At 40.9% G+C, this 27,867-nt stretch overlaps 1 protein-coding gene across 1 annotated transcript in view; it reads left to right on the plus strand.

Moving 5' to 3' along the window:
- The window catches only part of LOC118831316 (meiosis-specific coiled-coil domain-containing protein MEIOC-like), a 36,935-nt gene extending 20,763 nt beyond the window's left edge, over positions 1 to 16,172 (plus strand). Inside the window, exons 3-8 of the mRNA XM_036738604.1 lie at positions 4,280 to 4,443; positions 7,985 to 8,089; positions 8,312 to 10,088; positions 10,519 to 10,653; positions 10,767 to 10,944; positions 15,895 to 16,172. Coding sequence (XP_036594499.1) covers positions 4,280 to 4,443; positions 7,985 to 8,089; positions 8,312 to 10,088; positions 10,519 to 10,653; positions 10,767 to 10,944; positions 15,895 to 16,142 — 2,607 coding nt within the window. The 3' untranslated portion in view covers positions 16,143 to 16,172. The remainder of the gene's footprint in view (positions 1 to 4,279; positions 4,444 to 7,984; positions 8,090 to 8,311; positions 10,089 to 10,518; positions 10,654 to 10,766; positions 10,945 to 15,894) is intronic.
- The last annotated feature ends 11,695 nt before the right edge of the window (positions 16,173 to 27,867 follow it).

Consider the following 27,867-nt stretch of genomic DNA (forward strand, 5'->3'; position numbering starts at 1 on the left):
GACTCTTGTCATCCTTTGAGGAGTTAGATGACAATCAGTGTGGAGCACTGCATATGATACTTGTCTTAAGTGACTTGTTCGTTAGTTTCATTGAACTCTTTTTTTGTTCTTTACTATAAGGTATGGTTCTCTGATGGAACATGTTGGGAAATGAGATAGTATAAAAACAAGATATTTTTAAAAGTTTTTATGGGATATGGGAGGGAGAAAATTACCTATTTCTGTTAACAAAGGCAGATACCATACAGAGTAGCTGTAGTAAAGGAAAAACAGTAATTAAAGCTTAATCTTACAGGAGACAAAATCCTAGAAGGGAGAGAGAAGCAAAACCCATATCCTCAAATCGTGACATACACATACCCAGAGTTGATGCAACAAACATGGTGAATTGGAGGTCCTAATTCAAGAAACCAAATGTTACCTCATTGATGATTATTGAAGCTTGACAGGATGAGAGTTGACTAGACTATAGCCCCACATAGGTATACCTTATTCAGGATAAACAGAATAGATAAAGGGGATAGAGATAGGGATTATATTTTAAGAAAGCCTACTCATACGAAGGCACCCAGGTGCTAAAAGGCAGTGGAAGCAATAACTTGATGAAGACCAATAGAAAGTGAAATAATTTTTTTTTTTCACTGATGTATGTTACAGACAACTCGGACCCAAAAAGGTCTACGTGAGGAGTTTGGGAAGCATAAACCGAGCACAAAAGCATGAGAGAGTGGTGATGGGGAACTCTAATTTTTTCCCATATCTACTAGGAGCACCCCCTCTCAAAAGCAGAGCGGCTAATAACTTCTTAACTTGTCTTAGTGGTCCTCTCTCTCCCTTTTGAAGGATGAAAATAACAAAGAATTCTGCCCTGGGTCTGATTCTTACTGACAAGGATGAACTGAAGGAACCTTTGGGAGAAAATGAAAATGACCACTCTTCCCAAGAGTTTGTGATAGAGGAGGGGAAAGCTGGACATAATCTGACATGCACTCTAAATCTGGGGAAAGCAGATTTCAAAACTGTGCTCCATTGTCAATATCTCCTCTAGTACGGCTCTCCCCTGTATATATACTTGTTCCAACCCAGCTGCTTTTCCCATCATGGCTCCCTTTAGTGGCATTTTTTTCTTCTCTGTAATCACCTTGGGAGCTATAATGTTATGGTCCAAGTAGAGTAGTTCTAGTATTCTTGACAGGGAAAAAAACCACAATTTCTTGAAAAACTTTTTTCCAATATTTTTCATTTTTCTCAAGTCTGTAGTACTTTTATTTTCATCCTTAAATGCACTTGAAATGACTTTGCTCAGTTAGTCTTGCCAAGGTTTTAAAAAATTAGTTTTACCTTCCATGGCTTTTCTCTTTTTAAAAAGATAGTTCTGTTTATAACTGTCTGTCTTTTGGGGGTAAAATTTTACAGAGAAGTTTATATTGTAGCCCAGTCCTTTTTTAAAAAAAAAAATTTCCCAATTACATGTAAAAACAATTTTTAACATTCATTTTTTTTTTAAATTTTGAGTTCTAAATTCTCTCCCTCCCTTCCCTCTCTAGGCAGGCTATTTGATATATGTTATTTATGTGCAGTCATTCAAAACATTTCTGTTAGCCATGTTGTGAAGGAAAACGTAGACCCCCCCCCAAAAAAAAACCCTAAACAACAAACCCAAGAAAAATAAAGTGGCTAGCATTTTTTTATTGTAAGTTCTTGAGAATTGTCTTAGACCATTGTATTGTTGAGAATAGCCAAGTCATTCACAATTGATCATCGTACAATATTGCTGTTACTGTATACAATGTTCTCTTGGTTCTGCTCACTTTGCATCAGTTTCATGTAAGTCTTTCCAGGTTTTCTGAAAGCATCTTGCTTATCATCTCTTACGGCACAACAGTATTCCATTACAGTCATATACCATAACTTGTTCAGCTATTCCCTGATTGATGGACATCCCCTCAAATTCTTTGCCATCACAAAATGAGTCTATCCCAGTTTTGAGTTAGGCAGCTACTTTTCTCCATTTGGCAAGTAAATTAGGGGTTTACTGACTAAGATATTTCCTGGAACCACATCTTTTCCATCTCACAATTACCTGAAAGATACAGAGAATCTAATCTCATTCAGCTTATTGTTGATTATGAAAAAGCATTTGATTCTAGAGAACAAAACACTCCCTTCTAGGCTCTTTTATAGTAAGATATCTGTACATCAAGGTAATTCAGGACTCCTTGTAAGAGTTAATAGAAGTAACATTGTAAGAATGGAGGAGGCAAATGGTAGACATGATCCAGGATTGGGATTTGGTGGGTGTGGGGCGAGGGACTTGAGGAGAGGGTAGTGTAGAAATGAATTGTTCACAAAATAGGGAAGAGAGGAGAGGGTATCCAATGCAGAGTTAATAGCCTGGGTGGAGGGAACTGAGGTCATTGTGAGTTTAAAGAGAACAGGGTCAGGAGGCCTAAGGCATGGGCAAAGATGGGATGACAAAAGATTGAGGTCAGATAGAGGAATTTCAGAGTTTGTGAATGAGGCAGTAGAATCCACATGGATAATGCTGAGATCAAGGATATGACCTCATGTGTGGCTGAGGGAGAGTGAAGGATTAGGTTGTAGAAATTGAGTAGATTGGGGCAGCTAGGTGGCACAGTGAGTAGAGCACAGGCTCTGGAATCAGGAGGACTTGAGTTCAAATCTGGCCTCACACACTTGACACACTTATTAGCTGTGTGACCTTGGGCAAGTCACTTAACCCCAATTGCCCTGCCTTTCCCCCTCAAATAAAAAAAAGGATTTAAAAAAAAAAGAAGTTGATTGAGGAGCTAGAAGTTAGGGCATTAGAGGGAGCATCAATATATTGGAGTCCCCTAGTATGCAGGTAGGTGTTTGGGAAGGAGAGACTGGAGCCTAGCACCGAACTGTCCCAAGAACATCTGGCAGCCAGGCTCTGGATTGGGGGATCAGTTTGGATAGTGTGAATTTCAAAGGAAGGCCAGGTTGCTGAGTGGTTGCTGGTGGTAAATGGAGAGTCTGGAAGTGGCAGTGGGGAAGCAAGGAGCTTTCCAACTCCTCCACCGTGACCACTGAGCTGGGGATTCTGGGAAAAGTGTAGCTAGTACTAGAAAGAGGAGCAGGTCAATTGGACTGAGTATATATCAAGAAGGAGCCGGGTCGGTGAGTGCCAAAGGGTAGCATGCCTCTGGAAGGGGCAAGCAGATTTGGAGTATGACATTGAGTGGGGGTCGGGTTCAGGAAAGTGGGAATAAGGGAATGGGCACTTGGGGATGGGCAGCAGGATTTGAATATTGGCAGCCAGATCTTCATAATCACTGGGCTGAGGAAAGTACAAGGGGCTCGGCAGTATGCGTGTTAACCATTGAAGCATGAATTCAGGCAGAGTTATCATTGGTTGCAGAGGTTCATTGAGGAAGGCACATGATTAGCCATACGAGACTTAGTTGAAGGAACTGGGTGATATTTAGCCTGGAGAAGAGAAAACTCAGGGAGTACTTGTTAGCAGTGGTCACGTATTCAGAGGCTGTTGTGTTGAAGAGGCCCCAGAAGTCAAAACTGGGAGCAGTGTAGGCTTGATACTGGGAAAATCTTCCTAACAATTAGAGCTATCTAAAAGTTAAAAAGAGAGAGGGAGGTAGGGGAAGGTAGAGGATTGGAGATTTTCAAGTAAAGGTTGGACATTCACTTGTTGGTTGTGTTAGAGTGGGCATTCCCAGCTCTAAAATACTGACTTTATTTCATACTGCTTCAAAAGAAAAGAACTAGAAATTGGTTTTGACTCAGAATAAGGAAGAATTTAGTAATAATTGGAGTTGTCCAGATGTGAAGTAATGTATTCTTCTTTGGAATAGTTTGAGTAGAGGCTACATAACTCCCTTTCAGAGATGTTGGAGATGGGGTGGGAGGTTTGACTCATAGCCTTTCAGCTTACCTTTCAACTCTTCATATTCTGTGAGCCTAAAATAGGTTCTGAGAGCAGTCTGGAGAGGATCACTTGGGAATGTATAGATATCAGGATAACGTGGATGTTGGACTGTGTACCTAGGCCTTTTTTGTTCTTCCAGGGTTTGGCATGTGCTAGGTAGCTGAGGTTGTAAGGTGGATGTTTGGAATAAATGAGGCATTATAATTTACCTGTAGAAACTTTAAGAAAAATGTAGTCAGTTGCTATAAAGTTCTTTCCTCAGTCATCTAAACTAAAAACTAAAGTTTTCTTTGTATTTTTACCAAATATAATTTTTTAATCTGCTTAAATTATCTTTCTGTTTTCTTTCAGGTGAACTGTAAGAAACAAGGAATGGATACCCCGTTATTCAGTCCTTTGATGGGGGAGATTACTAATACACCACCTCTGGAATCTCCTGGTTTATATAGTAACTGGTCAGTTTATGGAGATGACACCAGCCCACCCACCGCCTTTCAAGACTATGCCAATAAAAGGTATCAAGTAAATTTGTAGTTTATACAACCATCCTCTCAGTTATTAAGTTCAGAACTTAGGAGTCATTTTCACCTCCCATATCTTGTTATATGCCAGGCTTGTAGATGAGATGACCCCCTCTCTAGCTCAGACCCTTGTCACCTCTTGCCTGGTCTGTTCTAAGTCTCCTTTTTGGTTTCCCTATTTCCAGGCTTTGTCCTTTCCGATCCAGCCTTCATATAGATGCCAGAATGGCAAAAACTTAATGACTCCTTATTGTTAGAATAAAATAGAAGTGTCCTGACTTGGCATTTAAGGGGCCCTTCGAAGTCTAATTAACCCACTTCTCCAGCCTTAAAACTCCTGTCATTCCCCTTCATGTACTCTGTTTTCTGGTCACACTGGGCAGCTAGCTGGTCCCCAAGCTCAGTATGCCATTTGTTTCCTGCCTTCATGCATTCACATCCATCATTTCTATGTGCACGTTTCCTCCCTTCCCCCAGGGCCTCCCAGAATCCTTCTCGCCTTTCAGTCAGCTCCCTTCTCTTTCTGGGATTCCCTCCCTTCTTAAATCATTTGGTATTTGCTTGTCTTGGCACATGTTGTGGAAGCTCCATGAGGGTGGGGACTGTTTTGGTTTGGGTTTTGTATCTGCAGTGCCTTACACATCTAGATATTTGCTAACATAATAATGGAATTAAAATACATCTTTCGTCTGGAGATCCTGAAGCCTAAGAGAACAGACCTTGTAAAATAAAGTCTGAACGGCTTTATAGCTGTTGTACTTGTATGGTGTTGGCTCACGTGCTGACAGAATAGAATCCGCATGTGGAGAGCTGATTGGCGTGTCAGAAATCATCATCATCTACGAATTCCTCATTTTAGAAGAAGAAACCCAAGCCCTGAAAGAGGAAGGCGTTTATCTAGGGCCCTACGTGCAGTGAGTGACAGATTGGGGGTTTGATATCCGTCTTTGGACTTAAAGCTACTGCTCTTTTCACCATACCGCATGGCCTCAGAATTACACTGTCAGTAGAATTGAGGTAATCTCCATCATGTATCAACTAACCTGGTTAACTTTTCGCATTACTCTTGTGGAACAAGAAGAATTAGAATGCTTTGTTCAAATTACTTTGTATCTTAGGACCAAAGAGGTGACGTCAGTGCCCAAAAGATCTTACGTTTGACTCTTTTTAGACAGCTGTTGCTTTGTAGAGTATTATTGGCAAAATAAAAATGTGGTCAAGTGGAATTGATTATTTTCCAATTAATTGGCTTTTTTCCCTCTTGCCCCAACCCCATTAAATCTTGGGGAGGACTGCTTTTGTGGTTAGATTCCACTGGGTTTTGTTGTCCACCAGGATAGATGGTGTTAGAACTTGGACGGAGGGTGGGGGGTGCTGTTGGAGCCTAGACTCCTGCACACCTTTTATTCCGACATGAAGCTGTGCAGAGTCCTGCCTTCTGGGCAGAAGAGAATGCAGGCTTGGCCCACTTGAGATAGTTGAGAAATCCCTAGAACTTGTAAAAGTGGTGAAAGATCGATGTGCTCTGTCAAAGAGCTGCTTGCTCCTCACAGCTCAGTCTGGAGCTGTAGTTCTTTTGCACTTTATCCTGAAGCTGCTTAACTTGTGTTGCCCCTGTCTGCTAAGCTTTGAAAGCAGGAGGCAGCCTCCTCCTTATGTGCCGTGGTTGCAGAGGCAGTAATGTGATGGAAAAGGATTGCTGGAATACCTGGAATTCTTAATGGAAACTGCAGGAAATCTAGGGACTGGGCAACTGAGAGCTCAGTATAGATGAAATAGTGTGGTCTGGTCTGAGAACCCAGCCAGCTTTTTATAAAATTGTTCCTATTTATAGCGTTTAGTAAGTTGGGAACTGACTGAATTTAACAAAGGTTAATCTTTAAAGTTCTTTTATTCATTGGGGCGTTCAGTGTCACTGAATGAGTCAGGAGGGCACTGCAATGCACACCTGGTATAACCCCTACCTGAAGAGTAGCGCCTCCACAACATAGTTCATGCCTAGGGTGCATTCCCTCCTCATAGACCTTACCTTCCTTCAAGATTCTCTCTGTTGTCAGCATCTCCCTCTGCATATGGCCTTGCCTAAGTCTGTACAGTGGCCCCACATAGCTCAGTGTTCTCTCCCTTCATTAGATAGTCCAAACATAGAGCTGTGCCTTGTCTACACCTTTTTTACATCTCTCCTCTGCCTCTTTCACACTTTGTGTTACATTTGTATACATTTTATATCCTTCTATTTGAATGTAAATTCCTTAAAGTGAGAGACTTTCTTGTTCTTTGAGTCCTGGATGCTTAACACAGTGCTTTGTATGTAGTAGAAACATTTGTTGAATTTTTTAATTGGGCTTCCCAATGTCTGCTTGAATACTTCCAGGGAGAGAAAGCCTACTACCTACTTAGGCACCTGTTCATTTCCACCTTGGACAGCTTTTATTGTTACAGTAAACTCAAATCTACCCTCCTGACAGCCTCCACTCGTTGTTCGGAGTTCTCTCCTTTTAGGGGCCAAGTGAAAAAGCCAAATCTAATACATGATAGTCCTTGAAGGACTTACAGCTGGCTTTCATGGTCTTCCTAAGTTTTCTCCTGTCCAGGCTCAGCATCCGTGTTCCTTCAGGCAGCCCTCATCTGTCATGGTCCTGAGACCTTAGTAACCTTTGAATATCTTGGGCACCATCTTCTGGACACACTTAAGCTTTTATTCTTCTCTTCCAGAGTGTTTTTCACAAAATAAAGCACTTGGAACTGAACATAGTATTATAGATCTGATGGGCTTTGGGAAGAGCACCAGAGGACTGTCTCCTCCTCCCTGGTTTGGGATGGGAGCGTCTCTTAAGTCTAAAGGTCTCTTCCCTCTCTTTGGCTGCTGTGTCAATACTCAATTTGACTCAAGTAAGACTTACAGAACACTAACACCCCCAGCTCTTTTTTTCACCAGCACTGTTGTCTAGATATGCCTGTGCCTTCTTATACTTGTGAGGTTGATTTTTAACCCAAATATAGGATTTTACATTAATTTCTATTAAATTGCATCTTTCCTGATTTGGGCCCATTGTTCTGCCTGGCAGGACCGTTTGGGCCCTTAGCTGTTCCGTCTGGGTTTGTGTGACCTTCAGAATTAACACATGCAAGCATTGAAATTTTTCTGTAAGTAATTAATAAAAACTTTAAACAGCATAGGAGAGAGAGGGGACAGATCCCCTAAGGTACTTTCTTAGAGACTTACATCCAAATAGATGAACCCATTAATGGCGTTCCTTTAAATATTGGAAGATGGTGTTCCTGTTTACTCAGGCAAAGCATCATGGGTTCCTTCAACCAAGCCTTGTATGGTGCAATCTCTAGTGGCTTTACCATCCTGATCTCTGTCTATTTATTGGCCTTCCATCTGTCCCCTATAAGTAGTTTGCTTTGTTAGTAGTTTACAAAAAAAATGTGGTGCATACTGATATAGAAGTAATTAGTTGTTAATGATGGTGTGGGTATTTTGTTTGTGGATTATTTCTCACAATTATTTGGTGGTTATGTTTTCCAGGGCACAAATCAATTTATCTTACTCCGGAAATGGCCCTGACACATTTGGATTGGTTTCAAGCATTTTGGAGGAGCCAAATAACCCAGAGCCAAGTAACCCAGACTGGTGAGTTTATGCAGAAGCCCTGTTACGCAGTGTAGAGAGAGGTTCTGCGTGTTCTTTAAAGTGATCATACTGACTTCCTTTAGAACTCGATTGAGGGCCCGAGGCCTGGGTGTGGATCGGAAGCATGTGGACTTTGATATCTTTTTATAGATAATTGTAGTATTTTAGTTGTAGCATACTTAGAATGATAGGTATTAGTATTAATTGTGATCTTTGTTATAGGAATTCTTTGTCCAGACTCCTTCCTCCCACGTGGACACCTGACTTTGGTAACGATGGTGATTATTCAGGATACCCTCTCAAGAATTCTCTTGAAGATTTTTCAAACTTCATCGAAACACAGAATTTCAATCAAGGACACTTTCAGACATCACCTGATATAGAAAACTTGCAAAGTGCATTTGATGATCTTAAATTGGTAGAGTCTTGGCTTTTGCCTTCAGACCATTCTAATCAGCTACCTGATAATATTTTTAAAAGTGCTTACCCGGATAATTCAACTTTTAAAACCAATACTATTATTCAACCAAAAGGATTCCCTTTGCACAATGAAGAATTCATTCAAAGTGAGACTAATTATGAGAAAATGAAATTAAATAATGATTATGCAAAGAACTGTTCTGATCTTAACTCTTATTTTCAAAGTAGATATAAAGATAGTACCAGTATTCAAAAGGAATCCTGGAAATCTGATAGAGTAAATGAGAATGTAATGAAAATTAATATCCAGGAACAAATGAAGTGCTCTAATGATTTGGGCAGTCTGGCTGCTGATCCATATATATTTCATGAAAGCCATTTGCTTCCTAAAATAAATGAAGGTATGATACCTTCTCAGCAAATACCATTGTCTATTCCACCTCCCCTATGCTTTGTCAACCAACCATTTCCTGAAGAAAATTTGTCAGCAGTAGTTGACAGGAAATCCCAGGAAACCAGCTTGCCATATGATCCCAGTAACTTCAGCTTTATGGGCAACTTTGAAGATAATGGATGCCAATTTCCCATAAATTCCAAAGAAGTTCCCTTGAAGCCCTTTGACTATGATTTGCCTATAAATACTGCTTTACAGAATGGAAACTATCAGTCATTCTTCAGGGAGCATCTTTGGGTGGATGGTAACATGTTAAGTCCAGTTCCTGTGGGAAATTCTGCATTTGTGAAGCCAATAACATCAAACTGTCAACCCTCTTCTGGAGTTTCGGTTTTGTCTGGTGGCTCTCCCATGCACCAGTCTTTGATTTCTCCTTCACATCACCCGCAGACACCACCAATACCCTTTTTCAGGAAGGAAGGGAGGTTACAAATACCAAATGGTGTTCATAATGGTCTGAAGTTTCCAAATTCTGACACTGAAAATCAGAAACCAAATATACGAAGGGGATGTTTCCCGCATGAGCCATCGGCTTCCAAGGATCATCATTATCACAAAATTCCTGCCCATTTGTCACCCAGCTTCTTGTTGCAGCAAAATGCTGCTAGTGAACACTCTGATAGATATAGAGTCCACAGAAAACAGAATGTAGATGACAGAAGAGGGAGGAGGAACTTGATTCCCCAGCCTAGTTACGTAGGTCAGAACCATCAGCAGTTTAATATTTTCCGAAAGAAACAAGAAAAGAATAGTGTTAACATGTCGGATTTCATCAATCCTTCCTTCCTTCCTGCTCTCCCTTTAGTGTCAGAGCTTAAACAAAATCCTAATTTTACCCAATTTAACCCTTCCCCCTTTATGCCAACCGCTAACTTTACTTTCCCACCGTCAACATTTCCCTTTTCAGAGCTTGTTGACATTTTCCGCTATGGTGGCCTTAACAGTTTGAATCCCTTCGTTAGAGATTTGTTTTGTAGGGAGGTAACACCACCATACTTTGCCTTTCCACCACCTTTTAACAAATACCGGCCACCAAGAAATCGGAGTGGACCCGCTAATGAACTTCATACCCAACTGGAGGAGTGCTATGAGCAGTGGAGGGCTCTGGAAAAGGAACGGAAAAAGGTAATGTGGGTCTTACAATGATAGATATGAGTTCTATCTGGTTATGTACAAATTGGAACATTTAGTATCCTGGTTCTGTTATCTAGCTACACAGCTGATGGGAAAATAGGAAAAAATCAAATAGAGGACACCAAATAGAATTTCCCAGTATCAAGCTATATTTGCTAAGATATTTTGTGTGTGTGTGGTGTGTGTGTGTGTGTGTGTGTGTGTGTGTGTATGTATCTGGCATATTCTTTGAATTTTTCCATTTGCATGATAGTTATTGTGATTGATACTGGACAAATCTTATCATCTGTATCTGTTTATGTGTGATAAAATAGTTACAAATGTGTGTGTACATACACATATCTGTCTCTCTGTATCTTATATATATGTGATTATTTTCCTCTCCAAATCTCACACTTCATATATGTTTATATTTCTTTAGACTGAGGCAGATCTTGCAAGAAACTTTCCAGGAAAAAGGGTCTCTAGTTCAAATAACACTCCTGTTTCCCGACTTCCTGCCAATCCTTCCCGGGTAGATCGCTTAGTTGTGGATCAGTTAAAGGAACAAGCCAGAGTGAGTATATATATTTATATTGATCAAGTGTGTTTTGGAGCAGTTGTTATATGTGTTGAGTTTAAAATACATGTGGTTTACAACCACGTAAATGTGTATGTATTTCTTTTAAGGTTTTGACCTTACTAAGAAAGATGGAAAAGTTTTGTGGTAGCCCTGTCCACGAAAATATATCCATCACTCTGGAACGTCACTTAGAAGCCATTCATGCTACTCAAGCCAAGCGTAAAGATGAACTTACCAATGCTGCTAATCCCCCACAACAAGGAATTCGTTATAATAATGAAAAAGGCAAGTGCCCCTTAAGTGCCTGTTTTTAATCTCTTGGGGGAGTAAGCTGGGCTTGGAATCTTGTTGGTTCAGGGAGCTCCTGAGATGAATCGATCTCCCAGAGTAGATCTGCATGTTACAGTCTTAGACACTTACCTGGGGCACTTTGGATTGCTTCTACATTGCTGCTTTTTAAAAATCCCATAGCCAGGGTTTATTTTCTGATCAAGTGGCTCGTTACTGAAAAGTAGCGGCAAAATCCAGGAGAGGAAAAAGCCTAGAGAAAAACACTTAAGACGGGCCTGAAACAAGCAAGATATGTCAGTTACTATCTTGTTCGAGTAATTTTTTGTTCTTTTTACAGAACTTGGGATTTCATTGGTATAGGTAACTTTCAGGGGAAGACTCCTTCTGTTGCTGTTGTGGGAGGATTCTAGGTGGTTCAGTGGATAGAGTGCTGGGCGTGAGGTCAGGAAGACCTGAGTTCAAATATGGCCTCAGACATTTGCTAGCTGTGTGACCCTGGGCAAGTCACTTAACTTCTGTTTGCTTTAATTCACTGGAGAAGGAAATGGCAAACTAGTCCAATATCTGTGCCAAATAAACCACAAGGACATATTGGTTTGCTGTGGCCCACTGGGTTACAAAGAGTTGGGCACAACTAAACAACAACAGGCAACTTCCATGGGAACACTCTCTCTATCCAGGTAGCCGGTAGTCTTGGCAGGGGCAGTAGGGGTGGGGGCGGGGCACAGAGAGGCTCCATAGTATGTGTTGGGACAGTACTTGAACCATGCCAGCTCTCTCCTGTATTTTAATATTGAACACACTGAATCATTTCACTAGTAGCTATGTAGTTGCCATGGAAATGGGAAAAATCAAACGGGGCGGGATAGATGAGTATTTCCCAGTGTCAGATTCTGTTTGCCAACATATATATTTTAAAAATTATCAAATCTGATATTTAACTTCATTGATGTTGATTATTTTTCTTTAGACTTAGGCAGATCTCTTAAGAAACTTTCCAGGAAAGGGGGTCTCTAGCTCAAACAACAGTTTGGTTCTCTGATTTTTTTGAAAGAATTACATAAAGTTGAAAAGAAAGTTTCATTTAATTCAAGAAGTTGGAAAAATAGAAGAGGGAGAAATTGAGAGTGAAGGGGAATTTTTTTACAATAAAATGAGTGTTTCAAAGGGCACGGTAGAAGTAGCTTGTAAAAAGGTGAATAGGATAGGACTTGGGGAGGGGGAGGGCCAAGCTGACTAGGTGTGAGAGAATAGAGGGGATCAGGAAGCCAAAAGGTTGGCTATAGGGATATGTTTAGCCACAGGGGAAGAGGAAGTGTCCCCCACACACATCTGTTCCATTTCTGTCAGTGATAACACTATTCTTCCAGGTTCAGAAATACAAACTTTGGCAGTCATCATCTCAAAAATCTTAATTGGCTCTCCACTGCTTACAGGACAAATAAAACTGGAATTTCTAAACTTAGCACCTAAGGCCCTCTGTGATCTTTTACAATCTATTTCATCCATGTTATCTTCTACCCTGGGCCTGCCAAATCCTTCTGCATTAGAGAAATTAGGCAGCTCTACCCTACCTACAGCCCAAGTTCTCATCTCCAAGTGTTTACTCAAACCTCTCCCTTTTCGGGAATGTCCTTTCTTTTCTGGAGATGATTGTTCCTCCCCTCATTCTTCTAACACTTAAGCCAAGAGGAGGCATTGATTATTCTTTGCTTCTGTCTCTATTTCTAGACCTTTGCTCTGTCACCAGAGCAATCATTTCTTCCTTTGAAGTTTATGCCATCTGACTGTATCACCTTCTGAATCTCTTCTGTATCTTTTGCTGATCTCTAGGACACCGTTCCACCTTCCTCAGTGCCTTCAGCACCTTTTGTGTAGCCGTCTTCTTCATCCATTCCCCTTCCTTGTCTTTCTACACTTGAACAGCCACACCAGTGACCCTTCTGTTGATCTCCTAAATTCCTATGACCTCGACCTTCATTCCACTTTCAGCCATTCCGAGGAGTGAGCAAACTTTTAGACTTTATTCTTAACTTGGAAGTATTATATCTTTCCCATCGTCTCATTTCTGAAACTGCTCTTTGCAGAGTTATCGATGATCTTTAATACCTAATCTAATGGCCATTTCTCGGTATTCATCCTTCTGGACACTGTCATTCAGCCCCTTCTCTGTACTTTGTTCCCTCTCTGTTTTTGTGAAGATGCGCTATCTTGGTTCTTCTCTTGCCTGACTCCTGGCTCACTCTTTCTCTGCAGTGTCATCAAAGCTGCCTGGGGCACAACTTCAGTGAGCATTCATGCTCCAGGGCTCTGTCCTGGCTTCTCTTCTCACTCTCTACTTTTTCCTTGGTGATCTCTCTCATCAACTACCACTGCTTATCACATCTTTGCTGATGCATCTCGCATCTACTCATCCAGCCCTAATTTCCTAACCTCCAAACCCACATCTCCAAATGCCTGTCGGATATCTTAACCTGGATGTCTCCTAGACTTCTTAAAGTCACTGTGTCCAAAATTGAACTCATAATTTCTCTCCCCAAACGCTTTCCCCCCTTCTAAACTTCTGTTACTGTCAAGGGTACCACCATCCTCTCAGTCTCCCCAGCTCACAGCCTACCTGACATCTTTGACTCCTCACCTTACTCCCTCCCTGCCCCATACCCAATGTTGTCAGGTCCTATAGATTTTACCTTTGTTCCATCTCTCATATAGGCCCCCTTCTCTCCTTTGACACTGCTACCCCTCTGGTACAGGCCTTTATCTTGCAATGCTGAACTATTGCAAGAGTGCGATGGTGGGTCTGCCTGTCTCAAGTCTCCCCCTACTATGGTTCATCATCTAATCTGTTGTTAATCTTCTAAAGTGTAGGTCTAATTATGTCATCCCCCTATTCAAGAAGCTCCAGTGGCTACCTTTGACCTCCAGGATAAAAGAAAATAAAGTCCTTTGGTATTCAAAGCCCTTCATAAAACCTCCTCTCCTCCCTCTGCCCTCCTTCCAGTCTTCTTATATCTATCCCCTTCCCTCCAGTGACCTCGGCGTCCATCTCCTGGCTCTGAGAAGTTGCACTGACTCTCCCTCACACCTTTGATGTTCTCCTTGTCTCTGATTCCTGGTGTCTCTGATGTCCCTGAGATTTCGGCTAAAATCCTACCTTCTACCGGAAGTCTTTCCTGACCCATCTTAATGCTTGTCCCTTCCCTTTTGATTATTTCCAAATGTATTCTATCTGTATGTTGTTTGTAGGAAGTTGTTTGCTTGTCATCTCTCCCCTTAGACTGTGAGCTTCTAGAGGCCAGGGACCATCTTTTTCTGACCCGGCACACAGTAGGCACTTAATAAATGCTCGTTGATTAAATTCTAAAGATTCCACTTGCCCTAGCTCTCATCTGCCTCAGACTCCTTCACCTGCATCTTCTTCATGACCTTCTTTTCTCAGCACTTCCCACTCCCATCCTCCCATGCTTTTTCCCTTGTGGGTTTCATCTGCTACATGTTTTATGTGGATCATTTCCAAATCCATTTTATCCAGTCAGACCATGCCCTGCACTCCAGTCCTGAGCTTCCACCTCCATGGAACATCTCTACTTAAGGGTCCCATCAACAACTCTTCCCTCCAGGTGTCCCAAACACAATTCATTATCTTTTCCTCCAGACCTGTCCCTCCCCCTGACTGGCCTACTTCTTTTGACATTCTCGTGGCTAAAACGCTTAGAATCATACATTTTGACTTTCCTTATCCCTGACATTTGAAGTCCTCTTGGTTCCATTTTTTGTGGTGTCTCTCTCATTCATCTCTTTTCCATTCTCTCTAAACCAGTCCTCAGCTGGGACTGATGCTTCCTGAATCCAGTAGCATTTAATTTCCATCTCCCACATGCTTCTGTTCTGATTTGTATGTTTGGTGTTTGCATGTATTTTGTCTCTCTGCTAGATGGAAAGGCCTTTCAGGCAAGGACTTGCTTCATCTTTGTATTCTTACCCCCTCACAGTGCCCCAGACACAGTAGGCACTCATTCAGTGTTTAAACTTTAACTTTTCTGGTTTCTCTCTTGTATCTAGACTGTCACCAGTTTCTGGTGGGTTTTTTTTTTTATTTTGAAATGCCTCCTTGATTCATCCTTTCCCCACTGCTGTCATCTCCTAGCCTATAGTCCCTGCCCCTTCTCTGGCCTGTCCTGCATGTGTGGTTGTCACACTGATTGTAGCTAAACTAACTGCTTTCATTGTGTCATCTCCCCGACCCAGGGACCTGCAGTGGGCCCCTCTTTGTCTCAAACTCCAGTGCCTGTTTTTAAGATCCTTCATAATCTCATCCACCTCTGCAATGATGTTCCCCACTTCTTCCCAGCATGTGCACTGCACCCCCCCCCCCCAGCCCCCACCCCCTGGTTCCTCACTGTCCTCTGTGTACACCATGTTCGGTCTTATATGTCTTTGTGCTGGTTGTTTCCCTACCTGGAATCCTCTTTTCTCTCCTGCTTCTTACTTAAATTGACCCCTGCTTGAAGGCCCAGCTTAAATAAGTCTTCTTCCACTAAGCTTTCTTCAAGTACCCTATCCTATGTTAATCTTTCCCTTCTCCAAACTTACATTATACTTAGTCCTACAGACTTTATAGCACCTAACTAGTCTTTGATTTCCCTGTGTTAATTTTGTCTCTTTAATTTGATTTAAAGTTCTATGAGGGCAGAAACTAAAAATATCGTGGGGGGGGGGTGTGAGAGAGAGAGAAGGAGGAGGAGGAGGAGGAGGAGGGGGAAGGGGGTGAGGAAAGGGAGAGAGGGAAAGAGAGGGGAAGAGAGAAGATGGGGGAGCGGGGAGAGAGACTATTCATTCTCTATGATACATATCCTATTTTCCACCTAGGATTCTTGCTTTGAGCATTGTACGACATATCTCCGGGCCCATGGTTCTGATTGGCAACATCTTTTTTTGTCATAGATGTCCTGGCTCTGGCTTTAGTCATCAAAGAGCTTGCCTCTGCAACTCGGAAGACACGAACTGCTTTATGGTGTGCATTGCAGATGACTTTGCCCAAAACTTGCTTCAGCCTACCTGTGAAACAGGAAGAGATTGAAAGGATGTTACAAGAACTGTGTCCCCAAAATGCTGCTACCCAGGAAAAAATTTCGAAACATGAAAATCATGAAATAGAAAAGGGAAGCAGGGAGCACAAAGTAGATTCTTGAGTCATTGCTTAAACATCCTGGGGGAAAAAAGCACTTTTTTCCAATTACAAGTGTTTCCAGGTTCTCAAAAAAAATCTAAAAATAACTGATGGATGCAGTTTGGTTACTGTGATTTCAGGATGCATATTTCTAGAGAGTGATGTGGTATTTCTTATAATATTGCAATGTATTATCTGTGAAATATTGGATCACTTAGGAAGATGGAAATAGCTGAATATTTCTTTGATTCTTTCGAATCCAAACTTAACTTCTGTACCTTTAACCATGAACTGGAGAAAGGATAACTAACTGTTGCAACTGACAAATGATGGCAAAGGCTCTAAAAAGTAAATTTTCCGCAGAATGTCTGCAAAGGGTACATTGAGGTTTTTAAAAGATTCTTAAAATCATTTGGGTGTCAAAGTAATTTGAGTTTTTAAAGATATTTTTGCCTTACTGTACCAGAGCAGGAAATTGAAAATCTTTCTCATTTTCCCAAATCGGTTGATTATTTAAGCTATAGTGACTTAATTTGAGAAAACATCTCATGTAATCATGTGGTCAATTAAGGATTTTCAGCTGGGACATAGTGATTACAGCCGAATTCCTATTTTACTGGTCCCCAAGGAAACAGAGGGACTGAGAGGTTTTTATAATTTAAGTAGCTTGTTAAAGTTACCATTAACAGGTGAATTAAAGTACACTCAGGATTTGAAATCATATTTACTAATTCCTTAGGATGGATTTTAAAGTAACTGTTTAACTTAGTATGCACTTAATCAAAAGTATGGGTATATGTAAACATTCCATATTTATTTAATGTTTATTTAATATTTTATTTTAATAATATGACAGAGTGGTTTGTTCCCCCGCCCCCCTTTTTTGGTTAAACTTTCCTAATCAGATTTAATGATTTACTCAGGAAATAGATTGTTATATGCCTCTATATAATGTTGCTGTGTACATATACACATACACACAGGGGTGTGTACAGGGGTGTGTGTGTATGTACCTTTGTGTGTATGTTTTCGTATGTATGGTGTCCCCAGAGTCTTATTGTCGTTTAGAACCTTAATACCTTTAAAACTGCACTAAGACTTTGGGGACACCTGTGTTTGGATGAACACATATATAAAGTGTATGTTTTTTGGGGTGGGAAGAGATGGTCGCAAAATATTTACACAAAGCTTACTCTATACTAGGTTACCAAAGTTGTTGAACTGATTTGTTGTAGCATGAGAAGTCATACGTCCTAACTAGTCCCTGTACTGTGGCTTAGACAATCAAAGTGTTATGTGTTATTGTGAATATGCAGGATGAGAAATTAGAAAGAAGTCTTGTCTATTTAGACTATTTAGGTCTATTTTAATGCTTTAACAATCATGACTTAATGTTGTCCTTTCAAAATGCATTAAAAACCAAGTCGTAGTCATAGCGATTAGAACATTGGTGAGCTTTAGTGGTAGACCCTGCCATTTTTTTTTTTAATTTGAAAAGGAGTTAACGTGTGGAAAAGATTTGATAATTACTGTAAGTACAAGTTCTCCATAGGTCTTTGTAAATCAGACACTTTATGGAACAATGCAATGTTTTTTCCATGCGCTTTGACAAACAGTATAGTTTTGGATTTGTGAATGTTTCCAAACCAGTTGCTGTGTATTTAATAGCTGTACCACTACTAAAGATAATCAGTCTTGCAGGACAGTTATTTGTGGACTAGGGGAATGTAAAATTAATTATGTTAGAATACAATTTCAAAACGGTCTTTGAAGTTAAAAGCAATCTTTATAGGTATTTATGAGCATAAAAGTAGTTTTTCAGTCTTGGTCCAAATTTTTTAAAAATGATATTGAAGAGAAGTATTCTCATGTCGTCTTTATAGGTTTCTGTGCATGTCTTTGTCTTTGTGTTGTGTGTCTGTGTGTGTGCAGCTTATTTGCACTATTTAAATAATTTCAGAAGGTGACTCATGACACAAATGAACTATTAAGCATTCAGTGTTTACAGCATTTTACTTTAGGATGGAATCAGTCTTGAATACATAGCTAGAAAATCAGAAATTGAAAGCCGTGATTTTCATTTCTATCCTAAATGCCGTTTACAGTATCATTGTAGTCAAAGGAGACATTTTATGGTAGCAGATGGGTGAGCAAATTAGGACTAAATTTTATTTGTGATTAATTGTTGAAGGAATGTGGTCTTACTATCTTTATAATACGGTTTATGTGCCTTTGTAGTCTAATTTTTTTATAAATAAGTGCATTCTTGCTCCTACTTCCTATTGCTATTTAAAAATACATTTAAAGAGATTATAGTGTGTTTGCTTTGAATTATAACAATGACCAGACTGGAGTTGCACCCTTGTTGCGTCTGGTTAGACACAATGGAATTTCAATCAGCTCTTACCATATTACCTCTGTGGGCAGCAAGGTGGTGAATATGCATGGTTAATGGATAGCCTTTAACATTTGGAAGCTATAATGTACTTAAGAATCTTTAGAGTTAGTGACTGATCTTTGGTATGCAATAACCCACTTTTGGGGTGCTGGTAACTGCAGTATGATCTTCATAACTCAGTACTCAATTAGCAATAAGCTAGCATAGGATACAATTTACTCTCTGGTTTTTCACTGTATAGATAAATGTTTGTGTTTGTATATTAGGTAGCACTGTGGAAAAAGAAACACTTAGTGGTTTTTGTCTTTAAGAGTAAATTAAACTGAAACTCAGCATGTTTTGGATTTCTATTAAAATGAAAAGATGATTCACTTAAATTGAAAGGTTTTCTTGGAAACATCGTTGCCACACTCCATGTTCCTCCTGCATTTTGAGGATTGCCATTTACATGTAACAGGAGTTGTAACAAAGTCATTTTAGTTACCTTCTTTAAAAACAGATTCCTGGTGCTTGGACTTCAGAAACTGAGCTTGAATTCTCTTATGCATTTTTATAAGTTAGAAATGAAATCAATATCCAAGATATTCTTATGGTGACTAATCATAAATTTAAAGGTTGAACCTCTTTGGAACAAAAGCTCTGGTAAATCTGTCATAAAGCCAGTCTAGCAATAATACCAGGAAATGCCTGGCTGTTTGCTTTAGGTTTATTCTAGTGCTGAGGCTTGTGATTTCATTAGTCTAGAGACTTCCTCCAGTAATACTCTCCACCACCTTTCCTTGCCTTCGGAGATGGTTTCATTAATTGCTCTGGCCAAAAAATTCATCCCCTGCTGATCCACCTTAGGATAAGGAGACTCTGCATGTAGCAAGCCTGACCCCTTCTCCTGCACCCGTGCCAGTGGGCACCTCCAGAGCTGCTCTTGTGCTGGCTGGTGCCTCCTCAGAGAACCCAGGGGCACCTCTACTTCCTTAGGATGCCTTAGAGCATAGCAAATATTAATGAAGATGGAATACCTCAGTAGGAATGAAACTTGTAAAGGCTTCCCATAAAGCAGAATATCCACTTCTTGGAGAAATGCCTGTAATGGAAGAAATTGGATTCACCAAGTCATATATATATCTATAGTTAAGTAGTAACAATATGTATCTTGGGATGTGAAATCCTTGGCTTTCAGCCTGGTGGAGTGGAAAGAGGACCCAAAGACCTTCAAGTCGCCCAGCCCATGATCCAGCAGCATAGTTAGACGGAAGAAGACTTTCAGTGTTGGGTATCAGAAAAGCTTTTAAGAAAAAGGTGTGGCTTCTCCCAACTTGTGACTGGATTTCTCTCTCTAATTGTGCTTTGCAATGGCGAGGTCTTTTGGCTTTTCCCCTCTTGAGCAGCAGTTCTCAAGTTATGGTCTGGGATCCCAACACTTTCAGAGGATCCAAAAGTTCTTTTCATCATAATTCCCCAAGACATTTTAATTACTACTCTGGTTAATAGCAGTAGATAAAACCCTCTTAAACAGAAGCTCTTTGGGGTCTCCAGTCTTTTTTAAAGAGTGGGATGGGTGTCCTGACGCCAGAGTGTTAGAACCGCCACTGGAGAGCTTGACCAGTGTCGCCTGGATGCTTTGAATGATTCTTAAGAATGTTCCACCCTCCTGGGATCATAGATTTAGGGCTGGGAGGTGTCATCTGGTCCTCACTTTACAGAGGGAGAAAATGAGACCCAGAGAGGTTGGATGAGTAGCCCAAATCATCATCTTGCGAGAAGCAGAGCTGGAGATTAGACCCGAGATATGGTCTGACCTTTGAATCCAGCCCTCCCTCACGCACACCGCGCTGCGCTGCTTCTGGGCCTCATCCTGATTGCTCTCTGTTTTACCTGGAGAGAAGCACAATCTTGAGCTCCTTACAATCTTGATGCATCAGTTGGCCTCTGGACAGCTCTTTCAGTCCCACTTGCTAGCATTTGGTCTTTTACAATCAACAAGGCAACCAGCAGGCATTTTCTTAAATGCTTATCACACTAGGTGCTAGGGGCAGAAACTGTAAAAAAGGAAATTCCCTTCTTAGAAGCAGCTTATACTCTAATGGGGAGACATACATGTATGTGTAGGTGTTTGTGTATATGTAGCCATGTACATAGATAGATATGTATGTGTATGTTACAGAAGGAGAGAAGTCTGTCCACAAAATTACGTTGTAATCATTACATCATCTCTCCCCCTTCCCTCCATAGCTGGCTTGGACCAGCAGCATCACTCTTGAGTTCCTGGTTTGGGCTTGAATAGATGTGCCCGGCTGTATAATAGCGACACTGGTGGAGTGTGTGTGTGTGTGTGGTGTGAGCATTAAGGCAGAATAGAGCAGGAGTGATGTAGTCTTAAGAGAAGCAGGAAGACCTGGGTTTAAGCCCTGCCTTTGACACACACTGGCTGTGTGGTCCTGGGCAAGTCACTCCATTTCTTAGTGGTTGAGGCAGCTCTCTGAGAGCTCTAACTTGTCAAGAAATTGGCAGCTTGCATTGGCAGAGGGGGTTCCCTCCTTGGAAGCTCCCTGTGCCAATGATGGTACATTCTGCTTTAGAGGCGGAATGCAAAACCAAAAAAAAAAAGGGCAAAAAAGAAAAGAAAGGGGTGTGTGTGTGTGTGTGTGTGTGTGTGTGAGAGAGAGAGAGAGAGAGAGAGAGAGAGAGAGAGAGAGAGTTCGTTCTTCGGGCTATTAGCAATGACAGTGTAGAGGTTTAGTCATTTGGGAGCTGCTTTAACAAGTGTTCAATGGAAACCTGGTACCAAGGCTTCTTCCCATTGAGAAGTGGCATTTGGGGTGTTTCAAGAGGTGGGAAAGGATTTTAGAGCTCACCTTGGCCGGATTCCCCTCATTTTGTTTGCTGAACAAACTTTCAGAAGCTGTATATGTCATAGCTTCGGGGCAGGAATAGATGTCAGAGACGATCTAATCCATCCCCCTCGTCAATCTAGACTATGAGCTGGGGTCTAGAAGCCATCAGCCACCCAAGCTCACATGGGTGTAGCTGACCCAGGTTTTAAACCCAGGACTTCTGAGTCCAAATTGTGTTTATTAAGTTACATATGATGAGAGAAACAGATCAGTGTGAGGAAATGAAAGAAGAAAAATGTTCTATTGTACAGTTTTTAATTTCCAGTGGTCTCTTTGTGCACATTAATAACTGAATGACTATCCCTATAACCCTCCCCCCACTCCCACCCCCAAAATCAGGCTATTTCTGGGTTATGTGGGAAGAAAATTAATATTGTTTTTATTTTTATGACAAATGTAAAGATTAAATTTGTGGTGTGTAGCTTTAATAAATTATTTGTCGTAAATACCTTACACCTTTTTGGTTAATCCTGTTTGCTCCAAATAGATTTTATATCACTCCTGAAATATATTTTGTAGCACATTTTGAAGCCGAATGTTTACTTTGCACTAATGGAAATGTGGAAGTATTTGATACAAAAATAAGGTATAAGATTTGTTATCATCTCCTTGTGTCATTTTTTTCTTAGAACAACCCTAAATATGTTACTGAAATTTGAAAAAAAAAATCTTACACCACTTCTACCTCTTACAGATTTCTAAGGAAGTTCTCATGCTATACTGAAACTACACTTGATTCAAATTACTCTAGGGGTTGTTAAATCAGTATCACTTTGGAATGACCTTAATATGTGTTACCTTACCCATTATATTCTATGCCCTTGGTTGGGTGCATTCTTTTCCATTTGGAACCTATATAATGTTATGTTTCTGTAAATTGACAGGCTTGAGAAGATCCTGTAATTAAAGATGGGTCAGCGTCATCACATTTTTGTGTTGATAACTTTTAAATTTGCTCCATAGATATCTGTATCTAGCAAATGTAGCTATTCTTTGGGTCCATTTGATTTTTAATACCTGTTTATTGTTCATCTGCTATTGTTTCTCATAAGATTTTCTGAGAGTATTTATCACAGAAATAATCTGTTCCTGTTAACTTGGCAATCCTGTATTAAAGTATTTTATGTCATTAAATTGCTTTGATTTTTTTTAATTGAAAATAGAATAATATTTAAAATAAGGAAAATCAAGAGAATAAATACAATTTAGAGAAAATAATATCTGTCTTTTAGGTATTTTTCTTTTCCTCCAATTCATTTTAAAAATAGCTTCATTTTGAAAACATTTAGGCATGATTATGATTATGAAGGAAGGGTTTTTAAGGGCTTTATAATAAGATGGTGTTTCACAGATCCATGGTATATGTGATCTCATTGATATAAGGAATTCCCTTCACCTGTACAGATCATAACCTCTTCGCCCTCTCATCCCAGGTAATTCTTGTTCATATGTTCCCTTAAATCTCTTGTAGAAGATCCACACGATGCACTGGAAGCTTTCCTGCATTTTTAAGAAAAAAGAGAAATCTTGTATACCCGTGCAGTCCTTGGGTTATCCATCTGTTAGGCCCTCTTCCTTTTTCTAATCTTCAGTTATATCTTATGCTGTTTTTGCCCACACCCTGTTGTTGGTAATGTTCTGGAGCCGACCTCACCCGCAGGTCTCTCTAGGGCCTTTTGATTCTTCTGAGATTGTGGTTATAAATCATTTAGTTTTCAGACAGTTTTGTCTGTTTTAGTCTTTACTGGTTAACCCCTCTCCTCCCCCTTCTTAGTGTACTTAACTGTGCACAATTTACCACTTAAATACCGAATTTCATAATTGTCGCACCCTGTTTTTTGGTATTTTTCCAATCCAAAACTTGGTTTATAACCTTGCATTGCATAATCATCGCACGGTAAAACTGTTCCTCTTGCTGCTTAAAAGGTAAACAGTAGCAGTTTATTCACCAGTGGCATATGGATACACATCTATCTCTCCAGCATTGTGAGCCACGAGCCCAATCCTCAGCACATGAGCATTGTCAGAATGTTTCTGAAAGCCCACTTGCATGGTTCCTTTGGAGCACTGCAGTGCCAACAGTATTGTCACTCCCCCCCAATGAAGAGCCATGGGTGCAAAGAGAGCAGGTGGGCAGGCAGAGCTGCCGTAAGTCAAGTGACGTGGCAAGACTTGCGTCTTCCCATGCTGGCTGAACCGTACAGTTCATCTGCCAGTGATACAGCTTAGTGATAAATGATTTTTAAGTAACACTGACATAGTTTAAGAAAAAAAAAGCTTCACATATGTTTCAGCAATCCAGCTAGCAGCTTCTGTGGGGGTGTAAGATCCACCCACAGCCAGCACCCAGAAAGCTGCCAACAGCACAGGTTCTTTTGATCTGCTTAACTAAGGAAAGCAAGGTGAAGGGGTTGACAAACTTACTTTAATTCAGCATACAAATATTCACTTAGTTCAGGGGAAGAGACCAGCACACTGAACTTCAGAGCAAATTACAAACAAATTGCAAACATCAACAGACAGACCCAATACAGATTCATAGTTACCAACATCTAGGTTCAGCCCTGGAGCTCAGAACAAGGGCTGGCCCAGAGTCACACGCGCTACCACTGCTGGGGCAAAGAGCTCCAAGGAGGAGGAGGCCAACACCTGGTTTTTATATCTTTTTCAGCATCAGTCAGGGGTGAGTCACACATGCGACTCACCCATGTGACCTAGAATCTAGAATCGTCACAAAGAGGCGGACTTAAACCCACGTGGTCTAAAAGCCTCTGCTGTCCCAGACACTTAAAGTAGGCCCTCCCTGGAGTTAGCCCCACCTTGGGCCCCACCTTAGTTGCCAATCCACACCCACATAGGTTTTACACTTAATAGGGGTTGGGGCCTGGGGCTTAGCACTCAGTAAGACTCAATGAAATATACTGAATTACTCAAAGCAAACAAAAGCCAAACTCTTCAAGGGCACTTGTTGAACTAAGTGCTAAGGAGCCCATTTTGCTCACCAACACAACATAATGGTCACACCCCACTTTTTCGCAAAAAAAATTGGCATAAAATCATCGATGATTATGTGGTGAAATACGTTATGTGTGGCCTATTATTCTTTGATCTCTCTAACTTAGCTATACAGCCCCTAAGATCTACAGGGTGTCCCTAAAGTCTGGACACATAGGAAAAAATGCATATTTTGAAATATTTGGAATATTAACAGAACTTAGACCCCTTGACTTCTTTTTCTGGGGTATGCTAAAGGAGAAGGTGTACTCAATGAAAATCACAGATGCTCATAAAGAGTGAATGTGCTAAAATTGATGGCAATGTGGAGTTATTGCATCAAGTTCACATGAGTCTTGCAAAGCGCATCAACCTTTGCATCACAAATGATGGAAATCATATTGAAGATGTTATTTGTTAATATTCCAATTAAATAAAATGTAAATAAAATAAAAGCCTAAGAAGACTAGAAAGGTGGGAAGAAGGCAGGTTGTGAAGGCCTTTAGAAGCAGCATTTTATATTAGACTTTGGAGGTAATAGGGAACCATTGGAATCCAAGTGGGGGAGGATTTGGTATACTAAGATCATTTTGATAACTGAGTAGAGATTGAACTGACTGGTTTGAGAAGAGTCTTGAGGAAGGGAGGCCAAGCAGAAGTTATTGTCCTAGTCTAAGGGTGAGGTGATGGGGGCCTGCGACCAAGGTGGTGTCTGTGTGTGAGTGCAGGGAATAAGATGGGAGTTGTGAAGATAGAAACAAAATTTGGCCAAACTCTATATGAAGACTGAGTGAGAAAGAAGACAAAGATGACATTGAGGTGGGAGCGTTGTGGGGCCCTTAACCATAACTGGAAATTTAGGAAAAAGGGAAGATTTTAGGGAGAAAGATGAAGAGTTCTATTTTGGACATAGTAAGTTGGAGATGACCATCTGTCTATGTATGATATATACATAGTCAATGTCAACATCCGGTTGTCCAAGGGACAGTTGGTGATGTGGGACAAGAGCTCAGAAGAGGGCCTAGAGCTAGATAGAGTAGAAAATTCTTGAGAATCATGTGCCTAGAAATAATTGAACTCGGGAGATTCCAGGCAACATGTTAGGGTAACTCAGGTCAGGAACAACAGCTACACCCAACGGACTGCTTTGTCCTGGAGGCAAAGTGATTTTTGGATGCACTCAGGGATTTCATTTTTAAGCTGAGGAAGATCTTTAAAAAAAAATGGAAAACATCACTAATGCTACTGCCAATTTTTTTTAAAAGCCAACAGAAAACATAATTACTGAGCCTATGTCTGCTTTTTCATCTCTTGAAAATGTCAGAGAATTGTCTATTCTTAACATCAAGGGTAACATTGATGAAAGTATGAGATGGGCATAGGCTGGCTTTTTCAGACAATATCCTACAACATCTGACTGAAAGGTCAGATCTGAGATAGAATCTAAGATCACACATTGTAGAGCAAAGTGTAACCAAAGAGGCTCTCCTCAAAGTCTCTTCTTGTCTGAGTCTTTCCATGGGTCAAAATAATTTTGTGATGTATGCGACCACAGAGGTAAATGTTCATCCATTCTACCGAGTATCCAAGTGTCCTCATCTTAATTTCTAAAACGATAGGATTTAGCACTCCAATTTAAGAAGGTTTAGAACTGGTTCAGATTAGAAACCTGTCTGTAAAAGTTTGGGTTTTTTGTGGGGTGGAGTGGCACAAGAGGGTCCTTTCTTGCCCTTATTAAACAAATGTGTGGTATAGAGATATAAATCACAAGGTCCCTGACTTCTGAAACTTAACAGTTTCCTGGTAAGGTAAAATGCACAAATAATCCAGTGAGTCTATGATGCCGTCTGGGTGGTTATTTCCTCCACTGTCTCAATTTGCTGAGGCTTACTCCTACTCACTCTTCTACACACACGAGAGGCATTTAATAAGCATTGGTTGAATAAAGATGCAATTCATAGGATGGTAGATTCAGAGCCCTTAGAGATTGCAAGAGCTCTTAGAGATTATCAACTTTCTCATCTTGCAGATGAGGAAAATGAAGCTCAGCGAGTACAACTAACATGCCCAGCAGCTAGCAAGTATATAAGGCAGGATTTGAACCCAGGTCTCCCTGATGCCAAGTCTAGCCCTCTGTTCACTATTCTGTGCTACTTTCCTAAAGCCTGCCCTGACTCCCTCTAGCCAAGAGTGCTCCTTTTCTTCCTAAGTAACTTATGACTCACATTGGGTGCTTGTTGTTTCCCTACAGTCCATGAGCTCCCAGAGAATACCGATTGAATTTTATCTTTTTGTATTCCCATCAGCTCTTAGCATAGTAGTTTGTGCAAAGTTTGTTGTGATTGTTCCTTCTTATCTGACCCTTGTCCTACTCAGTCTTGTCCTATCAGCTGTTTTGTTTTTTTTTTTTTCCCCTGCACATATGCCTGGTTTTCCTCCACTGTATTCCCGGTTCTCTGAAGGCAGCATCTATTTATTTCACAATCTGAGGTACTCGGGACTCCTTGGCTTAATGCCTGTGTTCAGTAAGTGTCTGATTGAGTTAGCAATTTGTCATCTGTGAATTTGATAACGATGTAATCTATGTCTTTGTAAAAGGCATTGGAGACCTAATGTCTGCTGGCAGTTGGGAATTCCCCGCTGTTTATCTGTTTGAGCCTTGGAAAGCTATGAGCTGGTGATAGAAAGATTAGCCTCTGTCCCATCCTAAGGAAGGGAGGGAGGAGGAGAAGCCTCATGAGAGGAGCAAGCAGGCTGAGTGCCCCAGAACTGCCACTGGGTCCCAGCTGTGGAAATTCCCACTGATGCTACGGCCGCTGGAAGGGGCTGGCAAAGATGGGGAGTCCAAGGCCCTAAGACAAAGACTGGCCGGCCTAGGCAAAAGGGCAGAGAGTGGAGGCAGAGGGTCTGGAGCCACATACGCTGCTGGGAGTAGAAGTGGGGGACGCATTTGTGTTTTCCCACCCTTTGCTTCACCTTTGCCATTCTCTCTCAGGAGTAAAAGTACCAGCTAGAGGATGCAGTGAATAGAGGCCTAGCCCTGCAGTCAGGAAGACTGGATTTTGAATGTGGCCTCACACACTTCCTAGTTGTGTGACCCTGAGAAAGTCACTTAATCTTTCTCTGCCTCAGTTTCCTCAACTGAAAAATGGGGATCATAAAAGCATTACCTCCCAAGACTGCTGTGAGAGTCTAATAAGATAATATTGGCAAAGCACTTGGCATAGGCCTAGAACATGGTGGGTGCTTAACAAATTTCTTCAGAGTTTGTCTGGCTTTTTGTTCTCACAGTTTCTCTGAGATAAAGAGGCTAACCGTGGAATTGCTGCTCTATGTATCTATGTGTTCTTGCGCAATAGTAGTAGAGGGAGACGTAATAGGGGTTAAATACATCAGGGAAAGTTAGATAGTTTTCTTATTACTGCTGGGACCTTTCCTGACCCAGCAGGAATTTAGAGCTTTAC

The sequence above is a fragment of the Trichosurus vulpecula genome, chromosome 9, assembly GCF_011100635.1.
Source record: "Trichosurus vulpecula isolate mTriVul1 chromosome 9, mTriVul1.pri, whole genome shotgun sequence".
NCBI classification, from domain to species: Eukaryota; Metazoa; Chordata; class Mammalia; order Diprotodontia; family Phalangeridae; genus Trichosurus; species Trichosurus vulpecula.